The following is a 13,148-nucleotide window of genomic DNA, read 5'->3' on the forward strand; positions in this document are numbered from 1 at the left end:
GAAATCGGAGTGATCCAGAAACATACTCGTTGTACGCTTGGGGAACCTGAAACGGAATTTCTCCTGCTGAGAGGCTGACTCCTCCGCTGGAGGAGCCGAGGGAGAAATATCCAACATTTGATGTATGGACGCGATAAGATCATTCACTATGGCGTCCCCATCAGGAGTATCAAGGTTGAGAGCGGCCTCAGGATCAGAATCCTGATCAGCTACCTCCGCTTCATCATACAGAGAGTCATCCCTCTGAGACCCTGAACAGAGTCTTGAGGTCGAGGGGATTTCCCAGCGAGCTCGCTTAGGCGGTCTGGGGCTGCGGTCCGTGTTAGAGACCTCACCCTGGGATCTATGAGACACCCCGGGGGAACATTGTTGTTCCGACTGAGGGGAACCAGGGGGCAGTGATTCCACAGTGCCCATGGTCTGAGATACCGCTCTGGACTGCAAAGCTTCTAGAATCTTAGCCATAGTCTCAGAAAGTCTGTCAGTAAAAACTGCAAACTCCGTCCCTGTCACCTGGACAGTGTTAGCTGGTTGTTCCCCCTGGGCCCCCCTTAGCAGAGGCTCCGGCTGAGTAAGTGCCACAGGGGCCGAGCAGTGCACACAATGAGGGTCAGTGGAACCTGCCGGTAGCGAGGTTGTACATGCGGCGCAGGCAGCATAGTAAGCCTGTGTTTTGGCACCCCTGCTTCTTGTGGGCGCCATGCTGTTGTCTCCTTTGAGCAACACAACAGGGTATATAGCCAGAAATCAACTGTGCACCATACAGTGTAAAGTATAGCCTGTAAACATATAAACTATAAATACACTTCTGCACCAAGTGGGGCCAGCACCTGAGGTGCTGCTTACCGCCCGCTTAAAGCGGTTGTGTGGCCACCAGAATCCCTGCCTGGGTCCCCCAGAGCTTGTCTCCCCTCTGCAGCGTCCGAGGAGCTGACAGGAATGGCTGCCGGCGTCCTGAGGAGAGGAGGGAGCCGTGGGCGTGACCCAGAAAGTGCGGGAACTGGTGCCCCACTGTGCACAGTGAGGGGGGTGGAGTATGCAAAGCATGCTCCAGCCCTCAGTGCTGCCGTGCTGTACAGCGTCCCGCCCTTCCCCTGACTGGCAGGGCTGGGGGCGGGAAGAAAAAGAGACTAGGCCCAAAAGCCGGGGACTCGAGTTATAAGCGCGGCCGCCGTATAAGAGCGGTCTGCGCGGAAGTCCCCGGCGCACTAACAGTCCCAGCCGCGCCGCAGTGATAACAATGGCAGCGGCGGTCAGCGCGGTAGTCCCCATACAGTAACACACTCAGCGATGCTGCAGTGTATAAAGGCACAAACGCGGTCAGCGCCGCGGTCCCCGATGCACTAGCACACCCAGCAATGCTGGAGTGTTGCTGTGCGCAGTCCCCACGGGGACACAGAGTACCTCAAAGTAGCAGGGCCATGTCCCTGAACGATACTCGGCTCCTATCCAGCAGGGTCCTCAGGAGCTGTGGATGGAGCACGGTCTCAGTGCCTGGAGACCGATAGGATCCCACTTCACCCAGAGCCCTAAGGGGGATGGGGAAGGAAAACAGCATGTGGGCTCCAGCCTCCGTACCCGCAATGGATACCTCAACCTTAACAACACCGCCGACAAGAGTGGGGTGAGAAGGGAGCATGCTGGGGGCCCTGTTAAGGGCCCTCTTTTCTTCCATCCGACATAGTCAGCAGCTGCTGCTGACTAATCTGTGGAGCTATGCGTGCATGTCTGCCTCCTTCGCACAAAGCAAAAAAACTGAGGAGCCCGTGGGAGCACGGGGGGTGTATAGGCAGAAGGGGAGGGGCTTTACACTTTTAGTGTAATACTTTGTGCGGCCTCCGGAGGCATAGCCTATACACCCAATTGTCTGGGTCTCCCAATGGAGCGACAAAGAAATGACCCTTTAAGCTTTCTTATGATGTCCAGGACAGTATGGAAAGCAATTCTTCTATATTCTGGATTTCTTCTAACTGGGCACCTACTGTGTTAGATCCCAATGATTTAGGCCCCTTTTACACATCAGTTTTTTCCATCAGTCACAATCCGTCGAATTTTTAAAAAAACGGATCCAGCGACTCATGCCGCTGGATCCGTTTTTTCTCATTGACTTGTATTAGCGACGGATTGTGACGGATGGCCACACGTATCATCCATCGTTCGACAGATCCGTCGAAAAATTTTTGTCTGTCAGACGGAGACGACGTCCACAGTAACGTTTTTTGTGTATGTCGAAAAAACGGACAGCGACGGATCCATCGCTTGGTTGAATGGAAGACTACGGGCGCAGGATCCGTCATATGACGGAATCCGGAGATGGATCAGTTTTTTTTAAAACACTGTTGGACTGAAAAAAAACTCATGCGACAGATCTGTTTTTTTCGACGGATCCGTCACATCAGTTTGTCCACAATCTGCCACGGATCCGTCGAGTCAACGGATTGTAACTGGAGCGGATGTGTGAAAGGAGCCTTACTGGAATGAATTTTCATTCCCTTTGTATGTCCAAGAACACTCAACTTTCCTTCCCATCTCACCTCATTACCATCCATGAAAACCTGATCTTCATGTGGCTCAAGCTTAAACTTTCTCTTGGTTTCCTTTTTCTTTGGAGTTCCTGGAGTCTCGTCCTATTGAAAAAGAATATACAGAATCACAACATTATTAAAAGCAATATATTTTTGGGTTTAACCCCGTCCCACCAAGGACAATATTCATTGTTCCCGCCCCTTCTTCAAGGGATCATAGCTAGTGATGAGCGAGTATGCTTGTTACTACTCGGTACTCGCACGAGTATCACTGTACTCGGGCTACTCGGCGGGTACCGAGTAATTTTGCAATACTCGTGCTTTACTCGTGGTCTTCATCCCTGCATGTTGGCGCTCTTTTGAGAGCCAGCCCTCATGCAGGGATTGGCTGGCAGACCACTGCAATGCCACAGCCCTGTTAGTTGTGGAATTGCAGTGATTGGCCGGCCTGCACAGCGTGACCGAGCCTTTATACCGGCGGGCACGCTATGCTCTGTACACAGCCATCTCATATTCCCTGCTTTCCACGCCCACAGGCGCCGATTGGTTGAAGTGAGACACGCCCCCACGCTGAGTGACAGGTGTCACACTGCACCCAATCACAGCAGCCGGTGGGCGTGTGTATACTGTGCAGTAAAATAAATAAATAAATAATTAAAAAAAACGGCGTGCGGTTCCTCCCAATTTTAATACCAGCCAGATAAAGCCATACAGCTGAAGGCTGGTATTCTCAGGATGGGGAGCCCCACGTTATGGGGAGCCCCCCACCCTAACAATATCAGTCAGCAGCTGCCCAGAATTGCCGCATACATTATATGCGACAGTTCTGGGACTGTACCCGGCTCTTCCCGATTTACCCTAGTGCGTTGGCAAATCGGGGTAATAAGGAGTTAATGGCAGCCCATAGCTGCCACTAAATCCTAGATTAATCATGTCAGGCGTCTCCCCGAGATTCCTTCCATGATTAATCTGTAAATTACAGTTAAAAAACACACACACCCGAAAAAATCATTTATTAGAAATAAAAAACACTAACAAAGTCCCTCATTACCAATTTATTAACCCCGACAAACCCTCCATGTCCGGCGTAATCCACAGTCCTCCAGCGTCGCATCCAGCTCTGCTGCATGGAAGTGACAGGAGCTGCAGAATACACCGCCGCTCCGGTCACCTCCACGCAGCTAATGAAGGGAATAGCGCGATCAGCTGCTGTCAGTCAGGTAACTCACGGCCACCGCTGGATCCAGCGGTGGCCGCGATTAACCTCAGTGACAGCAGCTGATCGCTATACTCACCTCAGTTGGTGCATGGAGCTGACCGGAGCGGCGGTGAGTAGCGCGATCAGCTGAGCTGTCACTGAGGTTACCTGCGGCCACCGCTGCATCCACCGCTGCATCCAGGTAACCTCAGTGACAGCTCAGCTGATCGCTATACTCATCTCATTAGCTGCGTGGAGGTGACCGGAGCGGCGGTGTATTCTGCAGCTCCTGTCACCTGCATGCAGCACAGCTGGATGCGACGCTGGAGGTCCGTGGATTACGCCGGACATGGAGGGTTTGTCGGGGTTAATAAATTGGTAATGAGGGACTTTGTTAGTGTTTTTTATTTCTAATAAATGATTTTTTCGGGTGTGTGTGTTTTTTAACTGTAATTTACAGATTAATCATGGAAGGAATCTCGGGGAGACGCCTGACATGATTAATCTAGGATTTAGTGGCAGCTATGGGCTGCCATTAACTCCTTATTACCCCGATTTGCCAACGCACTAGGGTAAATCGGGAAGAGCCGGGTACAGTCCCAGAACTGTCGCATATAATGTATGCGGCAATTCTGGGCAGCTGCTGACTGATATTGTTAGGGTGGGGGGCTCCCCATAACGTGGGGCTCCCCATCCTGAGAATACCAGCCTTCAGCTGTATGGCTTTATCTGGCTGGTATTAAAATTGGGGGGGACCGCACGCCGTTTTTTTAAATTATTTATTTATTTATTTTACTGCACAGTATACACACGCCCACCGGCTGCTGTGATTGGGTGCAGTGTGACACCTGTCACTCAGCGTGGGGGCGTGTCTCACTGCAACCAATCATAGGCGCCGAAAAGCAGGAAAGCAGAGAATACGAGATTGATTAATGAGCGGCCGGCTTTTTCAAAAGAGGAAAAGCCGCCGGAACAGTGTGAACAGCCGTGCAGCGCCGCGCCGGAGATCGGGGAACGGTAAGTAAGAGAGAGGGGGGAGAATGACCGACAGACTGTCAGAGGGGGACAGACAAGACAGAGAGAGACCGACAGAGCGAGACCGACCGACGGGAGATAGAATGAAAAAAAAAATGACCGACATCGTTAGTAAAAAGCACAAAACGTGCGTTTTGGACATCGGAGTGCCACACAATGTTTTACGTAAAATCTTTCATGTATTACTATTAATCTCAAAAAGTAACATACACCAGCTCTATCTCACTATTGGGTATGTGCCCTTAACATTTCCGCCATGAAGAAGGGAATTTTGTTACTTACCGTAAATTCCTTTTCTTCTAGCTCCTATTGGGAGACCCAGACGAATGGGTGTATAGCTACTGCCTCCGGAGGCCACACAAAGCATTACACTAAAAAGTGTAAGGCCCCTCCCCTTCTGGCTATACACCCCCAGTGGGATCACTGGCTCACCAGTTTTAGTGCAAAAGCAAGAAGGAGGAAAGCCAATAACTTGGTTAAACAAATTCACTCCGAGTAACATCGGAGAACTGAAAAACCGTTCAACATGAACAACATGTGTACCCGAAAAAACCCAAAAATCCCGAAGGACAACAGGGCGGGTGCTGGGTCTCCCAATAGGAGCTAGAAGAAAAGGAATTTACGGTAAGTAACAAAATTCCCTTCTTCGGCGCTCCATTGGGAGACCCAGACGATTGGGACGTCCAAAAGCTGTCCCTGGGTGGGTAAAGAAATACCTCATGTTAGCGCTGCGAAGACAGCCCTCCCCTACGGGGAGGCAACTGCTGCCTGCAGGACTCTTCTACCTAGGCTGGCGTCCGCCGAAGCATAGGTATGCACCTGATAATGTTTGGTGAAAGTGTGCAGACTCGACCAGGTAGCTGCCTGGCACACCTGTTGAGCCGTAGCCTGGTGACGCAATGCCCAGGACGCACCCACGGCTCTGGTAGAATGGGCCTTCAGCCCTGATGGAACCGGAAGCCCAGCAGAACGGTAGGCTTCAAGAATTGGTTCTTTGATCCATCGAGCCAGGGTGGCCTTAGAAGCTTGCGACCCTTTGCGCTTACCAGCGACAAGGACAAAGAGTGCATCCGAACGGCGCAGGGGCGCCGTGCGGGAAATGTAGATCCTGAGTGCTCTCACCAGATCTAACAAATGTAAATCCTTCTCATACCGATGAACTGCATGAGGACAAAACGAAGGCAAAGAGATATCCTGATTAAGATGAAAAGAGGATACCACCTTCGGGAGAAACTCCTGAATGGGGCGCAGCACTACCTTGTCCTGGTGGAAGACCAGGAAGGGAGCCTTGGATGACAGCGCTGCTAGCTCAGACACTCTCCGAAGAGATGTGATCGCTACCAGAAAAGCCACTTTCTGTGATAGTCTAGAAAGTGAAACCTCCCTCAGAGGCTCGAAGGGCGGCTTCTGGAGGGCAACTAGTACCCTGTTCAGATCCCATTGATCTAACGGCCGCTTGTACGGGGGAACGATATGGCAAACCCCCTGTAGGAACGTGCGCACTTTAGAAAGTCGTGCTAGACGCTTCCCGTAAGCCTGGAGATTGGAGAATCCACCGTTGGACCCTGGGTCCCGTGCTTGACCACGTCAGGGGGAAAAGGATAACGTGTATCCTTAATGCGTTTGGAGAAAACGCTTATCTGGTAAGCGTGGTGTTCCTGGACTGCTTCTCTGAAGTCAGCGTGGCCAGAAAAATACTCAATATACGTTTGAGCTACTGAAATGGGACTTCTCCTGCTGTGAAGCTGACTCCTCCGCTGGGGGAGCTGAGGGAGAAAGATCCAACATTCCATTGATGGACGCTATAGGATCATTCCTTATGGCGTCACCATCCGGTGTATCCGGATTGAGAGCGTTGTCAGGATCAAAGTCCTGATGAGCTACGTCTGCCTCATCATACAGAGAGCCTCCTGGGACCCTCCCCGGAGCACCGATTTTATTTCCAATGAGGGTGGCCCGGGAGCAATGATCCAGACTGCCCATGGCCTGTCCGGACTGCAAGTCTCTATCCAATTGCAACTCCATCCCTGTCCTTGGACAGGGTTGACAGGTGGTTCCTTTGGCCACGTCTAGTAGAGACCCCGGCTGACCAAGTGCTCCAGGGGAGCATTGCACACAATGGGGTTCAGTGCCGTGGAACAGTATCACATGCAGTAAAAACAGCATTGAAAACGTGTGTTGCTTACATGCTGCTGCCGACTAGCCATCTAGGACATAGAGCCAAGAATGGCGACCGTACAATGCAATGTATAGCATACAAGCATAAAGTACAATGAACACTGCAGCACATGCAATACAAGCAGCATAGAAAGCCTGTGCCTTGGCACCTCTGCTTTTCTGCTGCTGTAGACTAGCCATCTAGGGGAATAGCCCAGAATATCGACCATACAGTGCAATGTATAGCATACAAGCATAAGTACAAATGAACACTGCAACCCCTGCAATACAAGCAGCATAGAAAAAACCTGTGCCTCAGCACCCCTGCTTTTCTGCTGCTGTAGTCTAGTCATTCTAGGCGAAAATAGCCCAGACTAGCGACCGTACAGTGCAGTGTATAGCATACAAGCATAAATACACATGAACACTTCAGTACAGGCAATACAAGCAGCATAGAAAGCCTGTGCCTTAGCACCCCTGCTTTCCTGCTGCTGATGTGTCGTCATCTGAGGGCATATAGCCAAAAATAGCGACCTATGCAGTGTAAGCATAAAAATACAAATGGACAACTGCGGTATTTAGTGTTTTCAGCACTTCAGGTGCCGCTTACCACCCGCCTATAAGCGGGTGTGTGGTCGCCCTAGTCCTGTGCCTGGTCGCCCAGAGTCCGATCTCTCAGCTCGGACTGCAGGAATGGCTGCCGGCGTCCTTCTCCAGCTCGTGTGAGTAGGGGCGGGCCGTGGGCGTGCCCCCAAGTCAGAGCGGGAAACCAGCGTCCCACAGTGTCCAGTGAGAGGGCTGGAGCATGTAAATAAGGCTCCAGCCCTCGGCGCTGCTGATTGTACAGCGTCTCTCCCCTACCCTGATTGACAGGGTGGGGGCGGGAACGAAGTGGAGCTAGGCCGCAAAAGCCGGGGACTGGATTTATGAGCGCCGCCGCCGTAAAAGCGCGGTCGGCGCTAAGTCCCCGGCGCACTACAAGTCCCAGCCGCGCCGCCGCTCCCGGAGCGTCCGGCGCGGTAGTTCCCCATACATAAAGTCACTCAGCTAGGCTGCAGTGACTGTAACCCTTTACTGTCCCCGGCGCACTAGCACACCCAGCAAGTCTGGAGTGTGCTGTGCCTGTGTGTACGGGGACACAGAGTACCTGAATGGTGCAGGGCCATGTCCCTGAACGGTACCCAGCTCCGTATCCAGCAGGTTCAATGGGTCTGTGGATGGAGCCCGGCCTCAGGGCTTTGGGGCCGGTAAGATCCCACTTCCTCAGAGCCCCTCAGGGGGATGTGGAAGGAAAACAGCATGTGGGCTCCAGCCGCCGTACCAGCAATAGGTACCTCAACCTTACAAACCACAAGCGGGGTGAGAAGGGAGCATGCTGGGGGCCCTATATGGGCCCTCTTTTCTTCCATCCGATATAGTCAGCAGCTACTGCTGACTAAACAGTGGAGCTATGCGTGGATGTCTGACCTCCTTCGCACAAAGCAGAAAACTGGTGAGCCAGTGATCCCACTGGGGGTGTATAGCCAGAAGGGGAGGGGCCTTACACTTTTGAGTGTAATGCTTTGTGTGGCCTCCGGAGGCAGTAGCTATACACCCAATCGTCTGGGTCTCCCAATGGAGCGCCGAAGAAAATTCATTTTGGTGTCATTTTGGAAGGTTTTCTGGGGAGTCCGTAAAAATGGCGTAAAACTCGGACAAAATTGTTCACAGCTGTGACTTTTGAGTGATAAGTGCTTCAAGGGGTCTTCCCCATGCTGTTGCCATGTCATTTGAGCACTCTTCTGAGACTTTTGTGACATTTTTAGGGTTTCTACATGCTGCCGGGGGGTCATTTCACAAAAATACTCGGGTCTCCCATAGGATAACATTGGGCTCGGTGCTCGGGCCGAGTACACGAGTATCTTGGGATGCTCGGCCCGAGCCTCGAGCACCCGAGCTTTTTAGTACTCGCTCATCACTAATCATAGCTTTTATTTTACTATCAATTACTTCAGTTTTGAATGACAACATTCGTTCTCCCATGCATTGTATTAAACAACAGGGGAAAAAAAAAAATCAGTTCACGGCGATGGAAAAAAAAAAAATACATATTTTTTTGCCATTGCTTTTGAGGTGTTCAGTGTGGGGTAAAAATGATCTAGCAATATGATTCTTTAGTAGTGGTGGGGAAAGCCTGAAGTGTGTGTGTATATATATATATATATATATATATATATATATATATATATATATATATATATATATATATATATATATATATATATATAGCACAGTTTTGTGCTGAAGAAGTGTGGAACACTTCAAAGCATGTTCACAATAAACCACATCATATCCAGCTATAGTGTTTTCTAGTCTCTCATATGACATCAACAGCAGCGCGGAGATAGCCACATTTTCACTGCATGCCGATTTGTCGGACCCTCAGCCCGTGGATTCTGCAGCAGCTGACCCATTATACTAAATATTATTTGTTTTGTGGTTACCACAACTGAAAAAGATCAGCAAGTTTTCTCTTGCATGTCATTCATGATTTGTGGATATGTGCATAAGATCACATTATATATACTGTATATATACACACATACATACACAGACATATGTACAAACACACGCACAGCAGATTAAATAAGTATTGAACAGGTCACCAACTTTCTATAAATATATTTCTAAAAGATGCTATTGACATGAATTTCTCACCAGATGTCGCCAACAACCCATTCAATCCACACAGGCAAAGAAATCAAACTGTAGATGTCCTTAAATTCAGTGATGTGTAATAATGAAAAATTACACAGGAAAAAAAGTATTGAACACATTTACTGAAATGTATTTAATACTTTAAACAAAAGCCTTCATTGGTGATGACTGCTTCAAGACGCCTCCTGTGTGGAGAAAAAAGAGAATTTTGTTTACTTACCGTAAATTCTTTTTCTTATAGTTCCGACATGGGAGACCCAGACAATGGGTGTATAGCTACTGCCTCCGGAGGACACACAAAGTACTACACTCAAAACGTGTAGCTCCTCCCTCCGGGCTATATACACCCCCTGGATGACAATCTAACCAGTTCAGTGCAAAAGCTGAAGGAGGACATCCACCCATAAGAAGAGATAGAGTAAAACTCGGAAAAAACGGAACCTCTGTCTACAACAACAGCCAGTGAAAACACACGGAACAAAAACTGCCAACAGGCAACAGGGAGGGTGCTGGGTCTCCCATGTCGGAACTATAAGAAAAAGAATTTACGGTAAGTAAACAAAATTCTCTTTTTCTTCATCGTTCCTTATGGGAGACCCAGACAATGGGACGTTCCAAAGCAGTCCATGGGTGGGAAATAAACCAACTGAGAAGTAGGCAAAACCTAACTTCACAAATGGGCGACAGCCGCCTGAAGGATGCGTCTGCCCAAGCTCGCATCTGCCGAAGCATGAGCATGCACTTGGTAGTGCTTCGAAAAAGTGTGCAGACTGGACCAAGTGGCAGCCTGACAAACCTGCTGAGCCGTAGCCTGGTGCCTGAAAGCCCAGGAGGCACCGACAGCTCTGGTCGAGTGCGCCCTAATCCCTGGCGGAGGGGGCACCTGAGAACTCTGGTAGGCATCGGCAATAGCCGACCTAATCCAACGAGCTAGGGTCGGTTTAGAAGCAGAGAGACCCTTGCGCTGACCCGCGGTTAGCACAAAAAGTGAGGTGCACCGCCTAAAAACGGCGGTGCGTGACACATAGATTTGGAGTGCCCGCACCAAATCCAAGGAGTGCAACGCCTTCTCAAGCGATGCACAGGGGCCGGACAAAGAGAGGGCAATGAAATGTCCTGGTTAAGGTGGAAGGAAGACACCACCTTAGGGAGAAAGTCCGGAGTCGGACGAAGAACCACCTTGTCTTGGTGAAACACCAAAAAGGGGGACTCCGAAGAGAGCGCAGCCAAATCAGAAACTCTCCTGAGAGAAGTTATGGCTACTAGAAAAACAACTTTCTGTGAAAGTCTAAACAAAGGAACCTCCCTAAGAGGCTTAAAGGGGGGTTTCTGTAAGGCCGTGAGGACCAAATTAAGGTCCCAGGGATCCAAAGGCCGCCGGTAAGGAGGAATGATGTGAGCTGCGTCCTGCATGAAGGTGCGCACCTGAGCCAGTCGGGCGATACGCCGCTGGAATAATACCGACAGAGCCGACACCTGTCCCTTGAGGGAATTGAGAGACAGACCTAGCTGTAGACCAGACTGTAGAAAAGACAGGATGGTCGGCAAGGAGAACGGCCAAGGAGCATGGTCGGAAGAGCGACACCAGGACAGGAAGATCGTCCAAGTCCTGTGATAAATCTTAGCCGAAGAAGACTCTCGAGCCTGAGTCATAGTGGAGATGACCTCAGAGGGAATGCCTGAAGCCGTCAGGATCCAGGACTCAAGAGCCACGCCGTCAATCTGAGGGCCGCAGAATTCTGGCGGAAAAACGGACCTTGAGAGAGAAGGTCTGGGCGGTCCGGGAGATGCCACGGCACCTCCACGGGCAGGCGGAGCAGGTCTGGGTACCAAGCTCGCCTGGGCCAGTCCGGAGCAATGATTATGACCCGACGGCCCTCCATTCTGATCTTGCGCAGAACCCTGGGCAAGAGAGCTAGAGGGGGAAACACGTAGGCCAGACGGAACTGGGACCAATCCTGGACCAGCGCGTCCGCTGCGAAGGCCTGAGGATCGTGGGAGCGAGCCACGTAAACTCTTGTTGTTGTGCCGGGATGCCATTAGATCCACTTCCGGAGTACCCCACTTGCGGCAGATTGACCTGAACACTGCCGGGTGCAGGGCCCACTCGCCGCTGTCCACGGTTTGTCGGCTGAGATAATCGGCCTCCCAGTTTTCTACGCCTGGGATGTGGACAGCTGATATGGTGGACTTGGAGTCCTCCGTCCACTGGAGGATTCGTTGAACCTCCAACATCGCCAGGCGGCTGTAGGCAACCGCCGTCGTGTTGTCCGACTGGACTCGAATGTGCCTGCCCGCCAACAGGTGGTGCAAGGCTAGGAGAGCTAGAAACACAGCTCTGATTTCCAGCACATTGATCGAGAGGGCTGATTCGGACGGAGTCCAAGTGCCCTGTGCTCGGTGATGGAGAAAAACTGCTCCCCAACCGGAGAGGCTGGCATCCGTGGTGAGGATCACCCAGGACGGAGTCAGGAAGGAGCGTCCCTGTGACAGAGAGAGGGGCCGAAGCCACCACTGAAGAGAGCTCCTGGTCTGTGGTGACAGAGCCACTAGCTTGTGCAAGGAAGAGGTCCGCTTGTCCCAACAGCGGAGAATGTCCAGCTGCAGGGGACGCAGATGGAACTGTGCAAAGGGAACCGCTTCCATTGACGCCACCATCTGACCCAGCACCTGCATGAGGTGCCTGATGGAATGACGGCGGTGCCTCAGCAGAGAGCGCACCACTAGCTGAAGGGACTGCTGTTTGACTAAGGGCAACTGCACAAGTGCCGGCAGAGTCTCGAATTGCATCCCTAGGTACAGAAGTCCTTGGGTCGGGGTCAGAGTGGACTTGGGCAGGTTGACAAGCCACCCGAACTGAACGAGCGTGGCGAGAGTGAGCGAGACACTCCGCTGGCGGTCTGCACTGGATGAGGCCTTGACTAGAAGGTCGTGCAGGTAGGGGATAACTGCCAACCCCTGGAGATGCATGACCGCAATCACTGATGCCATAACCTTGGTGAAAACACGAGGGGCCGTGGCTAACCCGAAGGGGAGAGCCACGAATTGGAAATGTTCCTCTCCGATTGCAAAGCGGAGCCAACACTGGTATGAAACCGCGATAGGCACGTGCAGATAGGCATCTCTGATGTCGATGGATGCTAGAAAATCTCCTTGGGTCATTGATGCAATGACCGATCTCAGAGATTCCATGCGAAAAAACGCCACACCTGAACATGCTTGTTGAGAAGCTTGAGATCCAGGATGGGCCGGAAGGAACCATCCTTCTTGGGGACTAGAAAGAGGTTTGAATAGAAACCTCTGAACCGTTCCCGAGCGGGAACCGGAACAATTACACCGTTGGCCTGCAGGGATGCCACGGCCTGAGAGAAGGCGGCGGCTTTGGAGCAGGGAGGGGACAGAAAAAATCTGTTTGGCGGGCTGGAAGAAAATTCTATCCTGTAGCCGTGGGAGATGATATCCCGCACCCACTGATCGGAGACGTGTTGAAACCACACGTCGCCAAAGTGGGAGAGCCTGCCACCGACCAAGGACGT

General features: G+C 51.3%; 1 protein-coding gene across 1 annotated transcript in view; it reads right to left on the reverse strand.

Moving 5' to 3' along the window:
* SEC62 (SEC62 preprotein translocation factor) overlaps positions 1-13,148 on the reverse strand; it is a 74,178-nt gene that overhangs the window by 27,574 nt on the left and 33,456 nt on the right. The window contains exon 5 of the mRNA XM_075340640.1: positions 2,535-2,627. Coding sequence (XP_075196755.1) covers positions 2,535-2,627 — 93 coding nt within the window. The remainder of the gene's footprint in view (positions 1-2,534; positions 2,628-13,148) is intronic.

This window comes from Anomaloglossus baeobatrachus, chromosome 3 (assembly GCF_048569485.1).
Source record: "Anomaloglossus baeobatrachus isolate aAnoBae1 chromosome 3, aAnoBae1.hap1, whole genome shotgun sequence".
Classification (NCBI taxonomy): Eukaryota; Metazoa; Chordata; class Amphibia; order Anura; family Aromobatidae; genus Anomaloglossus; species Anomaloglossus baeobatrachus.